General features: G+C 37.3%; 1 protein-coding gene across 1 annotated transcript in view; it reads right to left on the bottom strand.

Annotated features, from left to right (window-relative positions):
- Window positions 1-21,723, bottom strand: part of Malrd1 (MAM and LDL receptor class A domain containing 1) — a 642,532-nt gene that overhangs the window by 575,844 nt on the left and 44,965 nt on the right. Inside the window, exons 5-6 of the mRNA XM_057787647.1 lie at window positions 19,561-19,657; window positions 6,211-6,357 (exon numbers count right to left, since the gene is read on the bottom strand). Coding sequence (XP_057643630.1) covers window positions 6,211-6,357; window positions 19,561-19,657 — 244 coding nt within the window. The remainder of the gene's footprint in view (window positions 1-6,210; window positions 6,358-19,560; window positions 19,658-21,723) is intronic.

A 21,723-nucleotide genomic window follows, 5' to 3' on the forward strand; every position in this document is an offset into this window, starting at 1 on the left:
CGGCGCAAAGACAGTTCCGGCCGGCGGAGGCACCGGCAGGCAGGCCTAGGCGGCGGAAGCAACGGCGCGCAGGCAGGCCCGGGCAGCGGAGGCACCAGCACGCAGGCAAGTCCTGACGGCAGAGGCACCGGCGTGCAGGCAGGCCCGGGTGGTGGAGGCACCGGCAGGCAGGCCCGGCAGGCAGGCCTAGGCAGCGGAAGCACCGGCGCACAGACAGGCCCGGGCGGCGGAGGCACCAGCACGCAGGCAAGTCCGGGCGGCAGAGGCACCGGCGTGCAGGCAGGCCCGGGTGGCGGAGGCACCGGCAGGCAGGCCTAGGCGGCGGAAACACCGGCGCACAGACAGTTCCGGGCGGCGGAGGCACCGGCAGGCAGGCCCGGGCGGCGGAGGCACTGGATACAGGATAGTGCGGGCAAGAAACAGTGAAGCCTGCACTGAGAACAGATTGCCCCGTTACAATTAAATCAAACCCAATAGATAGCATCGGTAAGAGGAGATGGGCAGACGCCAAGGCAAGAATTCACCCAACAATCTGAAAAACAACATGAAAACACCAGAACCCAATGATCTTACAACACAAGGACTTGAACACCCTATCACAGGAGAAGAGGAAAAAACTGACTTTTTGAAAGCAATAGAGTCCCTTAAACAACATGTAAAAAACACCCTCATAGAAATGGATGAGAAGTATAACAAAAAGTTTGAAGAAATGAGTAAATACGTAAATGATACCCTGGGAAGCCAAGAAAAAACGATCAAACAGGTAATGGAAACAGTCCAAGAATTGAAAACTGAAATGGAAGTAAGGAAGAAAACACAAACTGAGGACCACCTGGATATGGCAAATATAGGTCAACGAGCAGAGACTACAGAAACAAGCATAATCAATAGAATACAAGAGATAGAAGAAAGAATCTCAGATTCTGAAGACAACATAGAGAAAATAAACGGACTGATCAAAGAAAACACCAAAACCAACAAATTCTCATCACAAAACATTCAGGAAATATGGGACACAATAAAAAGACCAAACCTAAGAATAATAGAGATAGAAGAAGGAGAAGAGGCGCAGCTCAAAGGTCCAGAAAACATTTTTAACAAAATTATGGAAGAAAACTTCCCCAACATAAAGAAAGATATTCCTTTGAATATTCAAGAAGCATACAGAACACCAAACAGACTGGATCAAAAAAAAACGTCCCCTCGCCATATAATAATCAAAACACAAAATATACAGATTAAAGAAAGAATATTAAGAGCTGCAAAGGAAAAAGGCCAAGTAACTTATAAGGGTAAACCGATCAGACTTACACCTGACTTCTCTATGGAAACCATGAAAGCCAGAAGGTCCTGGATAGAGGTACTACAGAAACTAAGAGACCATGGATGCAAACCCAAACTACTATACCCAGCCAAGCTATCGTTCACTATCAATGGAGAAAACAAGACATTCCAGGATAAGAACAAATTTAAACAATACGTTGCCACAAATCCAGCCCTACAGAAAGTAATAGAAGGAAAATCACAACCCAAGGAATCCAACATTGCCAACACTGCCTACAATAACCCAGGCATCTAGCAACCCTTCAACAGCACAACTCAAAGAAGGGAGACACACAAACTCTTCTACCAAAAGCAGTAAGAATAACCGGAGTTAACAACCACTGGTCATTAATATCACTTAATATTAATGGTCTCAATTCACCAATAAAAAGGCACAGGCTAAGAGATTGGATACGAAAACAGGATCCAACAGTCTGCTGTTTGCAAGAAACTCATCTCAACCACAAAGACAGGCATCTACTCAGAGTAAAGGGTTGGGAAAAGGTTTTTCAAGCAAATGGTCCTAAGAAAAAAGCAGGTGTGGCCATACTAATTTCTAACAAAACTGACTTCAAACTAAAATCAATCAGAAGAGATCAACAGGGACACTTTATACTCATAACAGGAACGATTCAGCAGGATGAAGTCTCAATCCTGAATATCTATGCCCCTAATATAAAAGCACCCACTTATGTAAAAGAAATATTGCTAAAACTCAAGGCAGACATCAAATCACACACACTAGTAGTAGGAGACTTCAACACACCTCTCTCACCAATGGACAGGTCAATCAGACAGAAAACTAATAGAGAATTAAGAGAATTGTTGGAGGTAATGAATCAAATGGACTTAACAGACATCTATAGAACACTCCACCCAAATAGGAAAGAATACACCTTCTTCTCTGCAGCTCATGGAACCTTCTCGAAAATTGACCACATACTTGGAAACAAAGGAAACCTCCACAGATACAAAAAAATATCAGTGTCCACCTGTGTCTTATCAGAGCACCACGGATTAAAGTTAGAAGCCACCAACAAAGCTACCCCCAGAAAGCTGACAAACTCATGGAAACTGAACAGTCAACTACTGAACCACACCTGGGTCAAGGAAGAAATTAAGAAAGAAATTAAAGTCTTCCTTGAATTTAATGAAAACAAAGAGAGAACATACTCAAACCTGTGGGACACGATGAAAGCAGTGCTAAGAGGAAAGTTCATAGCACTAAGTGCCCACTTAAAGAAAACGGAGAAAGCATACATTGGGGACTTAACAGCACACCTGAAAGCTCTAGAAAAAAAAGAAGCAGACGCGCCCAGGAGGAGTAGAAGACTGGAAATAATCAAACTGAGGGCAGAAATCAACAAAATAGAAACACAGAAAACAGTCCAAAGAATCAATGAAACAAAAAGTTGGTTCTTGGAGAAAATCAACAAGATTGACAAACCCCTATCCAAACTAATTAAACGACAGAGAGAGAACACGCAAATAAATAAGATCAGAAATGAAAAGGGGGACATAACCACAGACACAGAGGAAATTCAGAGAATCATTAGATCTTACTACAAAAGCCTGTATGCCACAAAACTGGAAAATGCAAAAGAAATGGACACTTTTTTAGATAAGTACCATATACCAAACCTAAACCAAGACCAGGTGAACGATCTAAATAGACCTGTTAGTCGCGAAGAATTAGAAACAGTTATCAAAAATCTCCCTTCCAAAAAGAGCCCAGGGCCAGATGGTTTCAATGCAGAATTCTACCAGAACTTCCAAGAAGAGCTAATACCTATACTTCTTAATGTATTTCACAATATAGAAACAGAAGAGTCATTGCCAAATTCCTTTTATGAAGCTACAGTTACCCTGATACCAAAACCACACAAAGACCCAACCAAGAAAGAGAATTACAGGCCTATCTCACTCATGAACATCGACGCAAAAATTCTCAATAAAATACTGGCAAACCGAATCCAAGAACACATTAGAAAAGTTATCCATTATGATCAAGTAGGCTTCATTCCAGAGATGCAGGGCTGGTTCAACATACGCAAATCTATCAATGTAATCAACCATATAAATAAACTGAAAGAAAAAAACCATATGATCATTTCATTAGATGCTGAAAAAGCATTCGACAAAATTCAACACTCCTTTATGATAAAGGTCTTGGAGAGATTAGGGATACAAGGGTCATACCTAAATATAATAAAAGCTATTTACAGCAAGCCGACAGCTAACATTAAATTAAATGGAGAAAAACTCAAAGCCATCCCACTAAAATCAGGAACACGGCAAGGATGTCCACTCTCTCCATACCTCTTCAATATAGTGCTTGAAGTTCTAGCAATAGCAATAAGACAACATAAGGGGATCAAGGGGATCCGTATTGGAAAGGAAGAAGTTAAGCTTTCATTATTTGCAGATGATATGATAGTATACATAAGCGACCCCAAAAACTCTACCAAAGAACTCCTACAGCTGATAAACACCTTTGGTAATGTGACAGGATACAAAATCAAGTCCAAAAAATCAGTTGCCTTCCTATACACTAAGGATAAGGAAGCAGAGAGGGAAATCAGAGAAGCATCACCTTTCACGATAGCCACAAATAGCATAAAATACCTTGGGGTAACTCTGACCAAGGAAGTGAAAGATCTATTTGGCAAGAACTTTAAGTCTTTGAAGAAAGAAATTGAAGAGGACACCAGAAAATGGAAGGACCTCCCTTGCTCTTGGATTGGGAGGATCAACATAGTAAAAATGGCAATTCTACCAAAAGCAATCTATAGATTCAACGCAATCCCCATCAAAATCCCATCAAAATTCTTCACAGATCTGGAGAAGACAATAATCAACTTTATATGGAAAAACAAAAAACCCAGGATAGCCAAAACAATCTTATACAATAAAGGATTGTCTGGAGGCATTACCATCCCTGACTTCAAACTCTATTACAGAGCTACAGTACTGAAAACGGCTTGGTACTGGCATAAAAACAGAGAAGTCGACCAATGGAATAGAATAGAAGACCCTGACTTTAGCCCACAAACCTATGAACACCTGATTTTCGATAAAGGAGCTAAAAGTATACAATGGAAAAAAGAGAGCATCTTCAACAAATTGTGCTGGCAAAACTGGAAGTCAATCTGTAGAAGAATGAAAATAGATCCATATATATCACCATGCACAAAACTCAAGTCCAAATGGATTAAAGACCTCAATATCAGTCCAAACACACTGAATCTGATAGAAGAGAAAGTGGGAAGTACTCTACAACACATGGGCACAGGAGAACACTTCCTACGTACAACCCCAGCAGCACAAACACTAAGGACATCATTGAATAAATGGGACCTCCTGAGACTGAGAAGCTTCTGTAAAGCAAAGGACACTGTCACTAAGACAGAAAGGCAACCCACTGACTGGGAGAAGATCTTCACCAACCCCGCAACTGACAAAGGTCTGATATCCAAAATATACAAAGAACTCAAGAAATTAGACCGTAAAAGGTTAATCAATCCAATTATAAAATGGGGCACTGAGCTGAACAGAGACTTTTCAACAGAAGAAGTTCAAATGGCCAAAAGTCACTTAAGATCATGCTCAACTTCCTTAGCAATCAGGGAAATGCAAATCAAGACAACATTAAGATACCATCTTACACCGGTCAGAATGGCTAAAATCAAAAACACCAATGATAGCCTCTGCTGGAGAGGTTGTGGAGAAAGGGGCACTCTCATCCATTGCTGGTGGGAATGCAAACTTGTGCAACCACTTTGGAAAGCAGTGTGGCGGTTTCTCAGGAAAGTCGGGTTCAACCTACCTCTTGACCCAGCAATACCACTATTGGGAATATACCCAAGAGATGCCCAAACATACAACAAAAGTATATGCTCAACTATGTTCATAGCAGCATTGTTTGTAATTGCCAGAACCTGGAAAAAACCTAGATGTCCTTCAATGGAAGAATGGATGAAGAAAATATGGAATATATACATATTAGAGTACTACTCAGCAGTAAAAAACAATGACTTCTTGAATTTTGCATACAAATGGACGGAAATTGAAAACACTATCCTGAGTGAGGTAAGCCAGACCCAAAAAGAGGAACATGGGATGTACTCACTCATATTTGGTTTCTAGCCATAAATAAAGGACATTGAGACTATAATTCGTGACTCTAGAGAAGCTAAATAAGAAGGTGAACCCAAAGAAAAACATATAAGCATCCCCCTGAATATTAACCTTCATCAGGCGATGAAAGAAGACAGAGACAGAGACCAACATTGGAGCACTGGACTGAAGTCTCACGATCCAAAGGAGGAGCAGAAGGAGAGTGAGCACGAGCAAGGAACTCAGGACGGCGAGGGGTGCACCCACACACTGAGGCAATGGGGATGATCTATCGGGAACTCACCAAGGCCAGCTGGCCGGGGACTGAAAAAGCATGGGACAAAACCGGTCTCGCTGAACATAATGGACAATGAGGACTACTGAGAACTGAAGAACAATGGCAATGGGTTCTTGATCCTATTGCATGTAATGGCTTTGTGGGAGCCCAGGTAGTTTGGATGCTCACCTTAATAGACCTGGATGGAGGTGGGTGGTCCTTGGACCTCCCACAGGGCAGAGAAACCTGCTTGCTCTTTGGGCTGAGGAGGAAGGAAGACTTGATTGGGGGAGGGGGAGGGAATGGGAGGTGGTGGCGGGGAAGAGGCAGAAATCTTTAATAATTAAATTAATTAATTAATAAAAAAATCAGCAAGAAAAATAAAAAAAAGACTAAAAAAAATATTTTCAACAATAAAGGGAAATGAGTTTTGATGCCAAAAAAAAAAAATAATAAAGCATCATATATAAAATACATTGCATTTCATTTGGTACCTTCATCATTGCCACTTTGATCCTGCCAGGGTACAGAGTCCAGTAAAGGGACCTCACTTGCTTTTGTGCACCTCCAAGAAGTTTTCTCAGCAGGTGCTTCGGTTACCCAGGCACACATGTCGAAGTCAAATCCACAGGGCTGGCACACTGAGAGGAGAGCAAAGGGCCCTGGTGGATTATTACAGTCTCCTGGAGTGACAACTCCACCTCAGTTGTGTGTTGTACTAAACTAAGATGTCTTCTGCAAACACACAAGGACACATCACTATCTTGAATGTTTGATTCAGTAAAGCCTTAGACCCAGGCAGGGGCATCCAACCTTCTTCAACTGGGACAGGATGCTGTCATCTACAAAGTTCATGCTAAAGAACTACATAACTACATTTCAAAAAGACATCATGTACAATTTTAAGTAATTTTTGTTTGGCCAAATTCAAAACTATCCTGGGGTACATGTGACCCACAGGCCAGACACAGCTGCAAGAATACCTAAGCCACTCTATTTTGCAAAAGTTTTTCATTTGATAAAAATGTGGATCTTCTCTTTAAAGGACCATTGGTTTAAAAATTAGATTTATAGTTTTTTTTTGCATCATAGCTTTAGAACAAATTGTAAAGTTTCATATTTCTCCTTATCTACTTCATGGAATTATATCCATTAGTTTGTTTACCATTCACCCACAAACTCAAATTTTAAAAGCCATATATTGCATATGATTATAAGATACTTTGTAATGCTATGACTTTATAAAGTGTCATCTTAGGTAGATGTGTATAAACTTGTTCACTATTCTCTTTAAGTGAAAACTTTGACACCTGGCTAAAACTAAGACATTAGTGCCAACAAAGGTTGGTACATATATGCTCCTATAGCTGGTTGCTGGCTTTTATACATTGTGACCATACCAACAAAATGGGAATCTCAATTTGACACTTACATCTCAAGCCTTCATCTGAAGAATCAAATCTGCGGAGCTCCATATCCGAACAATGTAGGTCCTGCTTGTTTTTTAACACTTCTTGACATGGTAAAACCTCATCTGTTAAATTTATACAAAGAACACAAGTGAGATGCAGGAGCCCTTAAAAGCACATCTCTCCCAGAATGGTAGCATTTACTAAAATGTTCTGAACACTTGTATAGCAGATTACAAAGCCATAATCAGGAAAAAAGAAATAGGGAGACAGAGACAAAGACAGAGAGATGGGCACAGCAAGGATAAAGCAAATGTACCACTGGATCTATGGTTCAATCAGATCGTGGTAGTATCAGGGAAACTTCAGAACCAAACCATCAATGTTTTCACAGAAGCAATCTACACTAATATTGAAATGAAGAGACTAGGATTGTGATTTGTTTAGGGAACTAATATGGTAGATGATATCTTCTGACACTGGAAATGGGCTCCACTCGAACTAGCTTCTCTGACTAGATCACATAATGAATAGTTTTGTGGCAGAGATTAAACTTGGAAGTAGACTCGCTCTCCCCTCTGCTCTTACTACTACTTGCAGAAAATTCTTACTCTCTGATTAGGAAATACTGATTTTAACTCTCTTGACATTGGTGTCTCCCACTGGGCCAGGTTGCCGTACTCAGCAGCAAATGGTATGAACTCTTAGGTCTTTGAAATTTGGGCTTTGTCTATTTCAACATTCACTTTTATGTTACTTGTTGTTGTTGTTGTTATTTAGTTCCTGGAAAATAACTTCGATGAAAACGTGAACTCTATTGAACTTTCCACTTGCTTCTGTAAGTGCAACCAATTGTAGCACAAATAGTAAAAACACAAAGACAGATACTGGGGTTCAAGCTGACGATCAGAAAAGCAAAACAGCCAAGCGACTAGAAAAGTCTTACCTCTACCAAGGCTGAGTGACTGCAGGCTGAGCCCTAAGCCTTTGTCTCCTCCTATTTTATATTTCCCTTTAGTGCTGGGATTAAAGGTGTGACTCCCTAGTACTGGAATTAAAGGTGTGAGACACCACCACCTGCATCTGTTTCTGCATTGATCTTGGGTAAGCCAGGCTTTGAACTCACAGAGATCCATCTGCCACTGTCTCCCAAACCATGGAATTAGAGGTGTGTGACTCCATTGTGTGGCATCTAGTGGCTTAGTTTTACCCTCTGATCTTCATGCAAGCTTTATTTATTAAAACATAAATGAACTATCATTATAACCAGTTCTCACAGATTCTAACTTGTTTCCTAACTCACTCTTGAACTTGTCTTGGGGATGAAGAGACACAACTCCATTTTTTCATTGCAACATTAAAACCTCTGATGATACTGAATTCTCCCTTTTATACCTTCAAGTGGCCAACTCTGCAATGGCAACCTAGCATGTGTCGCTCACTCTCCCTTTGATACCTCAACTCTAACAAGACTTTCATGTTTCTTAGTGACACCAGTGAACATGAGTTGTATATATGACAGTAATCCCACAAAATCATACCACCTACTGACCCTGGAATCATCTTAGTTTATTTGAGAACATTCCATGGTGTTTGCTCAATGACAGCTTTATCATCCCAGCCCATCAGTCTATGATTGTACAATGTCTTTAATTACTTTTGTACTCAGTCATGTCTTCATTTCTTTTCCTATTTGTTCAGACAAATGCCTTTCCCTTTATCTTTTTATGCACTTCCAATCTCTCAAAGGAAAACTAAATTGAACCCTCTACCTGGTCTACCCCGTATTTATACAGCTAATGGACATAAAGAGAGGATGCAATCTTTCAGACTGATATAAGTTCATATTTGTGACTATCCAGTTCATTACAGCATTAGACCCCAATTCTCTTCCATCTTAGACTACTGTTCCTATCCTCATTCTTTCCCACTCCAACATCATTGTCAGTTAATCATCTTGCTTAACACTTCATTGGGAAGATGAGAGAAATCAGATGAGACTTACTCCAGCCCCACCTTTGCCTGCTGTGTTCTCCACATCTTTTCTTGTCAACTGCCCATGCTCTTCTCTGGACACCCTTTTCATTTGTAAAGCTATTGCATATTCTGCCTATTTAAAATTCACTCCAGTAAGTTTATCCTCTCTCCTCTGCAACCACATGTTCTCTTTCCTATGAGATCGTTCCCTTTGGTAACCATACAACAGCATTTCACCCATCTTCAAATGGCACAAACTATCAACTTAATCAATGCAGATTCTCATGAATTCCAATGTTTTTTCGATGCTTGCTCTTGAACTTGGCTTGGTGAGAGCTCTTCTTAATGTAAAATTCCTACTCTATAAAACCCACTACTTAAACCATTTGAAGCTGTTCACTTCAGTGTCATTTTGTAAATCTGCAGCATTATACAATTAAAATCACTATGCATTTCCAAAACATTCCATTACCTTAGATAAAATTCCATATCCATTGCTGGTAAGGCTCTATTCTCTCTACCGTCTCAGACACTGCCTTCTGTCATTGTGGATTTACTCACTCTGTGCTTTTCAAATAAATGAAGTGACGTGGTACATGGTCTTCTGGGTCTAGCTTCTTTTGCTTAGTGTGTTCATACTGCCTCCATACTACAAGCATTGTATTTCATAAACTTTACTTCTGCCCCTTCCCAGTTTCAATGGAAACTGCATCTATCAAGCGTAACTTCTAAAGTACTGTATCTATTTACTTTTCAATCCTCAACAAACTGTTCAATAGCATTGTGTATACTTGATTTCTCCCTATTCTTGGTGTCTGGAGCTTTACTGGAATGAGGGATGGAAAGATGGGAAATGCAGTATTCTCTAAGCTCCGCACACCATTTTCTCTTATGTGACAAGATTCTCACACTGAGCTACACATCAGGCTCTATTTCACACCTTATCTGGAACCCAACTAAGCCATCCTTCTGCCATTTTGGTTCTTTCCCTAAGATGACTGCAAGTACCTACAAAAAGTAGGCCATGATCTGAAATTTATTTTCCTCTGCCCAAAATATCTTTCTACAGATTTATTTTCAATTATAAATAGCAAACAACTTGTACTTGTGCTTCATCATGAAGTTTGCAACATGCCATCTCTTTTCTCCTCTCCTCTCCTCTCCTCTCCTCTCCTCTCCTCTCCTCTCCTCTCCTCTCCTCTCCTCTCCTCTCCTCTCCTCTCCTCTCCTCTCCTCTCCTCTCCTCTCCTCTCCTTCTCTCCTCTTCCCCTCTCTTTCTCAACCCTATTCCCTACTCTCTCTTCTTTATCCTCCTCCCCCTGGCATCCTCCCCATCAGAAAAATTTCTACTTTATCTGCAAAACACGTACAAGACTCCATTAATATTACCAGTTCTGACTCAAAGCACAGTCATCTTATTCTGTATTCTATTAACATTATTGCTTGAGTCATGGTATTATGTGACCCACAGTGATCATAAACTCCTGATCTCCCTGTCTTTATCAACCTGCCAAGATCTAGAAGTACAGATATGTACTTCCATGATATGCTATAATAATAGAAGCAACGATGACCTTGAATTCCTGACCCTCTTGCTTTTGCATTTCTCCTGAGGAGAGAAGGAAATATTTTTAATAGATGCCCTTTTAAGAGGGAGACAGAAAAGCCCTTGCTATGATCTTCACCTAGTAAACCAAGCTTACTCCTGCAGGCTTTTACATTTACATAACTTGCTAAAGTACACGTGTCTTGTTCTCTGGACCCCTTGGCCTTCCTGCTCAATTACTATCTATGCATTTAAGGTCAGCATACTGAGTGTGCTATTTAAATTTTTACTTTTTTACCCTCACCTCTGGCACTTTATCTCAGTCCTGTGTTCTCTTGCTCATCATTGGCATAAAACACATTTATTTATTTGCTTACTGTCTGTTTATTCCAAATAAAAATGCAAGTTCCCTGAATGTAATGAGTATTACTTGTCTTTTTGCTCTTGTTTATTTCAATGCCTAAAAATATATCTTGGCAGGATACAGAGATAAATTCATATTTATTTCTTTAACAAATGAGTAAATGACTAAAGAAATCAGATTGAAATTACTTTATGGTCTCTAGAAATCATCTTATATTTTATTTGTGATAAGGTATATCAATTGGTAATAGCAGTGATTTACCAATACCTACATAATATGTTTTTTTTATAATGAGAGTTTGAAACTGATGAATATGCAAATCATCTTGAAAATAAGATACACTGGAAATAAAACTGCACATGCAATTTAGAAAACGATGACAATAAGTGAAGCTAGAATACAACAATAACAATTACCATGAAACAATTAAAATGGTAATTTTGTGGATTTATATCAGTTGCTACAAATCTTCCCTTCAGAGCTATTAACACTGGGTATAATTCACTGAAATTTTATATATTATCTCTGATTTACCACTATTTATACAATAGTTTAAAAGTGATATAGGCAAAACTAGCAAAATATTTAAGTGAAAATTGCATTTAATTGGGATATATTCTGTATGCATAAGGTATGAAATATTTCTTTTATTTCTCAGTATAACCACTTTTAGTGGTATCCTAACCAAATTTATAACCATAATAGGCTTATGTTTGGATGTTGTTTTGCATACATTGCCAATCAATAAATCTTCAAGAAGCTCATATTATTTTAATATATTCAATACAGCATCTCACAGTCATTTGTAGATATCATATTCAGTGTTTCCTTCTCCTTCTTCCCTCTCGCCTCTCCCTTCCTTATCCCCCTTTTTTTCACTCCTTCTCGTACATTGTACTGCCATCTCAATTTACAGAAATTTTCAGACAGCTAGTTAACATTATCCATCTTCAGTAGAAGAGAGGTTTGCCAATCATCCCAAAGCATCTAGACTAATGAAGTCACGTGTCTAACACAGCCATCCTTCAAAGCTTATCTCACATAAACAGGTTGTGTGCAATTGGCCAGTAATTCCCATTCATTAGGTAATGAATTCCAGCTCTGTTGCAGTAAAAGTTACCATTAACATCCAATTTTGACCCTAAAGATTTCAGATAGTTTTTTGTCAGTTTTCTTTAATTAATAATGGATTTAAATTAAAAGTTATTAGTTCTTAAAAGGTTACTGAAAAGCTAGCATTTTAAAAAGGTAAGTATGATTTTAGTTATTTAACTAGATAATATTTATGCATCATAAAGATTCTAATTAAGCAATGATTTGTACATTGGTGTCATTTTACAAATGACACTGAAGCAAAGTCCTGAAAACCCAATCAAAAATATTCATGGAATTTCACAATATTCTGATTATGAGTCACAGCATGCAATCATTATAAAAATTATAATCATCAATTTATTCAAGAATCAATCAGTGTTATTCAAGAAGCACTGATTAAATACACTTTATTTCAGTATAGTCACAAGCCTTGATTTCTATTTTGTGCTTAATAGTTTGGGAGAGTATAAACTGATATTTCTTCCAATAAACGTACCATGAGTTTTGTATTCTGAGAAGGGCAACAACTCTATAGAACATTATTCTTAGGAGTAGAGGAAATGTCTGAAGGATTTCTCTAATACTATAAAAATAACAGTACAGATCAAACTCATATTGGTATATTTAAGAATTCTTTTTACTCTGTGGCATGTGGAGCCATTTCGTAATGTGGATTTCCAGTGGCTCGTTGCTATTACACTAAGCCAAATTCGATTCTTCTTCTGACCTTGTCTCCCGCTACTATGTCAAGTTAATTTTCCAATTCTAGAAACTTTTAAAAACTATATTCCATGAGACTGTTTAACTAATTATCCAAATAGGGAAGTGTACTTTATTCTGTTGCGATTGCGTGCCTTGCTTATGTGTATTACTCTGTTGCACCACTTAGGAATGTTGGTGAATTACAATGATGAATCGCCAATCTTTCTTGGTTCCAGTTTCAGGGCACAGCGACATTCTTTCATTGTTAGCTTTAATGTTGGCTGTAAGATTTGAAAACATTTATGATATTAAATAAGCTCATAATTCTTCATAATATTTGGAGTTTTGTCAAACAGTTTTTCTGGATCTACAGAGGCTATTGCGTGACCTCTTCTGCTTGAGCCTGTTTACATGGTCTCACAAACTGATTGCTTTAGTAACATTGAACCAGCCTTGTGTTTCAATTGATTCTATAACATTTTACTGAAATTGTTGACTTCTGTGAGAAAAATGACCATTGAAGTTAGATAACATGGTATTTTGTGGATTCTGTCTGGATTTTTGTTGTGTAATGTAATCTTTTCAGACTGAGGTAGAACATGTTCTCCTAGTTTCTATTTTCTACACTGAAAAGAATGAACACCATTTTATTTTTGATAAATCCTTAACAAAATTTGCAAGTGAAATAATATTGTCTTAGAATTTTCTTCAATGAAAATATGCTCATTTTGAATTTTACTAAACATAAAATTCTTCAGATTATCACTTTCTTATTAATGAATTTTAATAGTTTATCTTTGAAAGAAACTACCAGAAATCAATTAGTGGATGTGTTATTAGTTTAATATCTATAAGATTTTTATCATTAGGCTTCATTTCATTGGTGACATTTGTAATATATGTCTTCTGTCTTATTTAGCTAATCTAATAAAATAATTAGTTTATTTACCTTTTATAATGATTGGCTTTTGTTTCTGGAATTTTTATTTCTCATTGCCAATCATTATCAATGCCATCATTAACTTCCCTTTTATATGCTAGTTTAGCTTCTATCTGTATTTGAGAGTGAGACAGAGACAGAGAGAATATATTACAAGACTACAGTGTTATCAAAAAATTTTTTTGGACATTTTAAATAAGAAATTTAAATAAGAATGACCCCAGAGAGTCATACATTTGGATGCTTAGTCACCAAGGAGTGGGACTGTTTGATAGCATTAGAAGGATTTGGAGGTGTGGCCTTCGTGAAAGAAGTTTGTCACTGGAGTTAGGCTTTGAGGTTTCAAAAATCTATGTTGGATCCCATCTCCCTGTCTCTGTCCTGGGATCAGGATGGATGTACCTTTCAACTACATCTCCAGCACCACACCTGCCATGTCTGCCGACTACCCCCTGCCACAATGATAATGGACTAAACCTCTGAAACTAAAGCAAGCCCTGAATTAAATGCTTTCTCTTGTAAGAGTTGCCTTGGTTGTGTTGTCTCTTTACCCCAATTGTACAATGACTAAGACAAAGGAGCAATGTGTTTCCACTGAGCCGGATTACTGAGTCCCAGTCTTCTGGTGGAGGTCAGGGTTTTATCATATGACTGAATGGAGGCAGGCCCAAATTAGCACTTAGCTGTGAAATTTTATTCGTTTCTTAATCTTCTTTCCCCAGATTGAAGACTTTGCTTGCTTTCATTGTTGTACCCCTGGGCAGAGGCTGTCCATTCTCCTGGGTTTTAGTTTAAGCATTATATTGTTTTAAAATATTTTTAATAAATAATAAATGTCAATTGCTACAAATTGGTAGTTCATTTTGTTCAAGTATATAATACAGAGACTTTGATGACTTTCTGTATACGCTTTCTATTATGTTTGGGAGACATGTAATGAAGTTTGCTGGTGTAACCATACATTGCTTTTAACAATATTTTCTATTCATTTTGAAATATTGCCATTGAAGCCTAATCTGTTGAAGATTGTTGGGGGGTTGTTTGTTGTTTTGGTTTGATTTGGTTTTGGTCGACTTGCCTTTAACCATTATGCAGTACAATGTTTCTACTTAGCACTGCTAATTTCCATGGTATTGAAGCACATTTGACACTGATATAGCCACTCCATCTGGGTTAGATGTGTACTCTATCTTTCTCCAACTTTTTCTTTGGTAGTTGTTGTTCTGTTTTATTTATTGAGAAGAATCTTGCTGTATAGTTCAGAGTAACCTTAAACTGTGATCCTCCTGCCTCAATCTTAGAAAGCAGTGATCACAGGAGTATCCCACCATGACCAGCTTTTACCTTCCCTTGCTTTTGATTAATATTTGTAATTATAGTTAGAATGAGATTTCATAGAATAAAATTGGTTCACTTTTTAATCCTAACTTACAACCTCTGACTTCTACTAGTAATTGCTCTATGATTACAATAAAATTGGAAATTTTATTAATTTCTGTTTGTCTACTCCGCATTTATTACCTTTGTAATACAATAGCATCCCTTATATCTTTATCTCCACTATATATTTCTCTTGGCCTTTGAGTATATTATTTCAAAGATGAATATTTTGATACATTCATCTTCTACACGCTTATTGTCTTACATTCATTGTGACTCTGAGGATAGGCATATTTTAATATTTTTCTTATCTTGTTAGCACTTCCAGCAAAAGGCAGAAGTCTTAAAGTCCTAGAAATTCTATACTAACCACTTCATGTAGTAACTATATTTGTTAATCTCCATTCATTGAATGCATAAGGTGATACAGAAATCTTCCACTGTGTGTGTGTGTGCATGTGTGTGTCTGTGTGTGTGAGAGATGTAAATATAAATATTTATCCCATATGCTATCCTATATGCTTTTAAGGGAGAAAATTACTCTATTTCTGGGTATTTTTTAAATTGGTTGTTTTTCCTTTATTCTTGAAGTTATTAGTTTTACTTTGATGTTGTTTTTGATTTTATGTTTTTGGTTACACCTGGAAAAATCAGCCACATTTCCTTTTAGAGATATCCTTCTGGTGATGAATACATCAATGATGAAAATAGGAAATAAAACAGACAAAACAGATTTTGAAAGACAATAGTAAATAGAAATTTATTTTTAAACGGATGGATTTTCAGTTTTTGAAGCAAACTTACTTAACTTATAAAGTGGTTTCCACTACCTATACCTATTACAGGAACAAAAGTAAATGTTCAGAAGAATTTTGTGCTCCCTAGCAATGAAGGTAATCCGTATAAGAACTGACTGACCAATAGCTTGGCCAAAAATAGCCTCCCTCCCTCTCTTTCTTTTTCCATTCCCCAAATTGACATGTACAGAGTTCATCCTCAAGCTGAACGGCATGAGGAAAACATTAACACCTCTCTTTATCCTTGACTTTCATAAGGAGAGGAACAAGTTAAGTACTCACGCCTTTACTTTATAAAGTCATTTAAGCTAACTTATCTGTTTACATCCGATTAAAGCCATGCCTAAGCTCAGCTTGCATCCGATAGGATTTTCTGATGGAAGACACCCATTTGGCTTTGCCTCCTTGCCTCTGGTGCTCCCACTCAATCCCACCCTTAGGACCCCAGGAAACTAAATCACTGACTCTCTTTAATTGGAGTTCTGTTCCTTGTCCAGGAATCAGAGACTAACCAGGACGCACATTTTGTCAATGCCAGGTCTGTTTTTAAGCATAGCTTTGCTTATTTCACAGAAACTGTCCCAATAACCTAATTTAAAATGCAAGCCCCATCTTCAGTGATCCTCATCTCCTAGGTCTGGAGGGAAGCCCAGCACCAATCACTCTCACATGTGGTTCTGATGATTAACTATATTCAGTCTGTTCCATTACTGCCTGGAGTTGGCTGCTCAATCCCACTGGAAACTTAATGCTTCTTAATTTAACCACCTTTCACATTCCTGCCCTTTACAGAATGAGCCACACCCCCGTGCTGGTCCTCAGTAGTCACAAACTAAGCTCAGTCCCTACTATCAACCCACCCTCATTCTGCTGCTTTTTCCTTCCAAACCTTTACCTATGCCAAATAGGAAAACAAATTTAGTTGTTGTTGTTGTTGTTTACTTTATTTTTACTTGAAACATTAAAATCTTCTGGAACTTCATCAAAAGAACACCATAGATATCTTTACCTGATCTTCAATTTCTTCTTAAAAGACCATTCTTGTATAGCCTTCCTGAAAGTGACATCTTTTTTAATACTCCATAATTTCTAAGGTAGGAGACTAAGCTTACATACCATTAACTCCCAAAACTTGACATTTCCTAATTATTTGACCGTCTGTGGATAAATTGTATTATTCCATGACATCTACCTTATCACAACCCTGTCTTGCATGCCTGACATTCACATGTATTGAAGACCTCAGTCTTGAATTCTAAAATCATCTTCTTCGATCCCAAGCCCTGCAATGATGTATGAATTTAACATATAAAGGGCACAATTGAAAAGAACAACCTTGAAATGTACACATGAAGACTAATACTTAGTATCTTTCACTCCCACAGAATCTGATGTACATTACAAGTAGATTGTGATAAAAAGCAAAGATATTGGTGTTTTTCTATTTGACCCTACGTTTCTCTGTGATGTTTATTGAATGTTATCATCTATTGATTCTTATTTCTGTTTTGTTTTTCTTCTTTCCAGAGGTATTTGAAGTGGTCACTACAAAATCTTGTATTTATCTTTTGAATATGTATTAAGACTCCCACTACCTTGGTATTTATCCCAAAATGATGATCACAGATAATGAGGAAGTTGCTTTAATTTCAACAACTAGTAATAGAGAGAACGTTCACATCTGAAATGATAATAGGGAAGTTCCACTCCCAAGCAACATCAAATAGTGTCCCCGTGGAAATATGCAATGTAAGAATAACATCAATGGCAGGAACCTAATAGCAAGGAAAAACTCCATCCAATTGCTGACCTCTTTGCCTGTTTCTCTTTTGAGGATGATTAACGAGACTAGTCAATGAACATATCTCATTAGAAATCACTTTGACAGACCCAAACTTTTGCAGAAAATAAAAAGTACACTGAAGTGGACAGGGTCAGAAATAAATGTTTTATTAAAAAGACTGAGTGAACACTGGATGCATTCTTAATTTAATAATAGCACCAGGTAACAGGAAGAGAGTGAATATGAAGGGAGATTTGAGCTGAAGGGCAGTCAGCAGTGGAGTAGCTCAGCTTATAATTCTGATGGGCTATATTTTTCTGGTGTAATTAATACCACCCTCTTTTCCTGAAATGTCTTTGGTGTTGATAATCTGATTATTTACTTCTAAAACTGAGTAGCATAAAATCTATCCCCCTGAATTATCTATTTCAATGAATCCTAAGGAAATTTCTTCTCTAATATACAGTGAGCATTGCTAATACAGGCCTTTTCAGTGTGTTTCAGTGTTAGAAGGACTTTTACAGATCCCGTAAGTCCTGCATATCTGCAACTTCTATCATACTAGAAATAACAATAGTTAAATTTCACATACAATAAAAGTATCTACTAACAAAATCCTTGTTCTTTCTTAGGAAAACTAACATGTCTCCTTGAATCTTGAATTATTATCATAACTGCCATATATTTTAACTATGTTCAAACATGGAGTCCCTTCTGACAAAACAGCCTCTAAGGTTTGTGTATAAGTTAAATCCCCCAGAGGTTTATGTCTTTACTGTTTGATCCACTATTTGACAACATTAACAGCTGTTGGGACCATTAGTGGTAGATCTTAGTCAGGGAGTCATTAGAACAAAATGTGCACAACTTTGAAAAGGATCTACTGGAATTCTTGTGGGATCCCAGTTGGTTCTCATAAATTTATTATAAAAGAGAAGAAAACCATTTTCCCTCCTCAGTTTCCTGTCCCATCATATGATCTTTCCCTCTTGAGTATTCTTTTCTATGATGTCATCCACAATGATGTATTTCTATCATGAAGTAATCACCAGAGCCAAACATATACCCTGAATCTCTAGAACTATGAGCTAAATTAACTTGATTTCATTATCTTGTACCTAGTCTCAAGTATTTCATTATAATAACATAAAACTTACTACTAAAATAGTTATTGTATTTGGCTATATTAATGCAATAAAAAAGTAATGTAAAATAATATATATTATTATATTATATAATGTAAGATAATATATATAATATATATATATAATCCTTGGTTATTTGAACAAGTTTTTACCCAAACCATGTTTTAATTTTAATACTAAACTTTCCATTGGAAAAGTATAAATAGGGAATTGAATGGTATCTGGTTAATATGATTAAGAAATCAATACTGATGTCATCTTAGATTGACATATGTAGATTATCAATGTATTTTTATTCCAATAGAAAATATAGATTACAGCTACTATTTTCTTCCAATTGATGCCTTGCAGTAGATTATCAAACCTGTTCTCTTATGAGGCCATTTCTAGTGTGTGGAAGCCAGTTTCCTATCAGCCCTCTGGAAGGCACGGAGCTCTCTATTTTAGATTTAGCTAGCCAGTGTAAACATCACTAAGAGATTAAAGGCTAATGCTAAATCATCCCACTTAATCCTTTATAACATCAGAGCCTCTGAAAGAGCCTATCTTCAATTCCACTGTAGGCAAGTCACTCACTGTTAAACAGTGTATCAGGGCAATGAAACATAGCCACTATTAAAACGTCACAGAAAAACAGAGAAAAGAAAAGTCATTGCAATGCCTACATTTTCAGAGTAAGAATCAAGATGAAACAAAAAGTTCTTACCATGTGCAGGCAAGCACCCTGAACTGAAAGATATATCATCGATAGCTATAACTTCCTGTTGTCCATGAGTGGCAAACATTTGAGCTTGAAAAACAACCTGCACAAGAAACACAGAACAAATGAAGGACACAAAGTAAGGCGCACCACTCTCTCATGACGCTGTAGAAGAGAACTTACAAATAAAATGCATGCCACATCCTGCAGGTTTTCGGGTACCACACAAATTCCAAGAAAAGGGGATCAAAGCAAATATTTTCAAGAATAAGACAATATTGCCATCATTGTACTGCAGATATCTGGTGTGGGTTATGGGCCATATTTGGGAACTCATGTGGCATCTCTCTTATATCTACCTTTACATTTTGAGCTCCCATATATGCAATTTATGTACTCACATGAGTTTTATCTTGACCTCTAGACCTTGGCAATTTGTCTCATCTTCACATTTTAGTCACCGTCTTGTCTGAATTGTCTTTGTGTTATCATCTTGTATATTGCTGGCCATTAATAGAATCATGCTTGGAAATCAGACTTACAGTTTTGTGTTATGATGGGTAGACAACCCATGTCTACATAGCAAGAAATACTGTGCTATGATGAATCATAGGAAACCAAAGAGAAGCCACTTTATTTTCTAATTACTTAAATCGTAGAAAATCAGTGCGCTGATGGAAGTTTTATCTCAACCTCACCAAGGAATGCCAATGGTGCTTGTGGCTTCATTCAAGTGTGTATTAAACTTGTGTACCTAGTTCAGCCTTTTTTATTGTATAAACATTATCACTTCAGAAACTCAATATCTCTTCTTGGGTTAATGTTTAGTATGGATCCACTGAAGCACATCCCTGTCCTGAATTGCATTCACTTTTGATCCTATACAACATGTTGAGCTAGTACGATTCCTTGCAAAGAAAATGTTGTCTACCAAATATCCAATAAAAGATGTGCCCCACCTTGAGTAACCTAAAATATAAGTCTAAGAAAGTCATATTCTTCATGCAAAATAGAAAAATTGGAAGATTTCATAGAAAGTAGAATCATGTTGGAAAAATCCAGAAAACATTAAATGAAGATTATTTCTAAGAAAAGCAGCATGCTGCTCGTATGGATATGTAAAATAATATGTGCAAAAATAATACATAGGGGGGCTAGAACAACAGCTCGGTGGCTAAGATCAATGGTTATTCTTCCAGAAGATCCTGATTTGGTTCCCAGCACCCACATAGCAGCTCACATTCCTATAAACCCTGTTCCAGAGTACCCAACACATTTCTGACCACTGTATGTACGTGGTTCACAGGCATGCACTCATAACACTCATACGCATAAAATAAAATTAAACTTAAAAAGTAATAAATAACCCATATTATTTAAACTTTTAAAAATCAATAAATAATCCATATCTATTTACAAAAAGAAAACAAGTTATACCTAAAGCAATAACTGAGATACAGTTCAGTGCAAGAGTACCTGCCTTGTTTGCCTGAGTCTCTATTTATTCTTCTCCAAGCTCAAATCTATGCCAGGCATATGGCTTACACCTTTAACACTAGACTTTGGGAGAGAGACAGTGGAGGATCAGTAGTTCAAGATCATCTCCTATCATATAAAGAGTAGGAGGCCATCCTGAGCTTCATGCGACTCTATCTAAAGGACGCCATGCGCTGAGTAGATAGGACCAATGGCTGATCTTCCAAAGCACCCGGGTTTGTTCCCAGAACCCTGATGCTAGCTCACATCCCTCTGTAACTTCAATCCCAGAGGAGCCAACAACCTCTTTTTCTTAACCTATTAACTTTCTACAGATTTTAGGCTTGTATGTGGTATATTAACATGCATGTGGGCACTCAAATAACATATTTAAAACATAAGTAAGTGAATAAATAAATAAACCTTTAAGAAATAAAATACAAGACTTGATACATAATTGATATTAAATATTATTAGCAACTGTTATTATATCAGATATTAAGTTAGGAAATCTATTCTAGGAATTACGTTTGAGAATACAAACCTCAATGTTTCTATAAATTGTATTTTCTATTTTCCTGAGCATTTTTTTCAGATTTCTATGCTTTCCAGCTCATGCCGAGTGTATCCCCAAAGTCACAATATTTAAAACAAAAAGTGGAAATAAATGTCTGTTTCATCACCAGTCTAATT

Source organism: Chionomys nivalis, chromosome 13, assembly GCF_950005125.1.
Source record: "Chionomys nivalis chromosome 13, mChiNiv1.1, whole genome shotgun sequence".
NCBI classification, from domain to species: Eukaryota; Metazoa; Chordata; class Mammalia; order Rodentia; family Cricetidae; genus Chionomys; species Chionomys nivalis.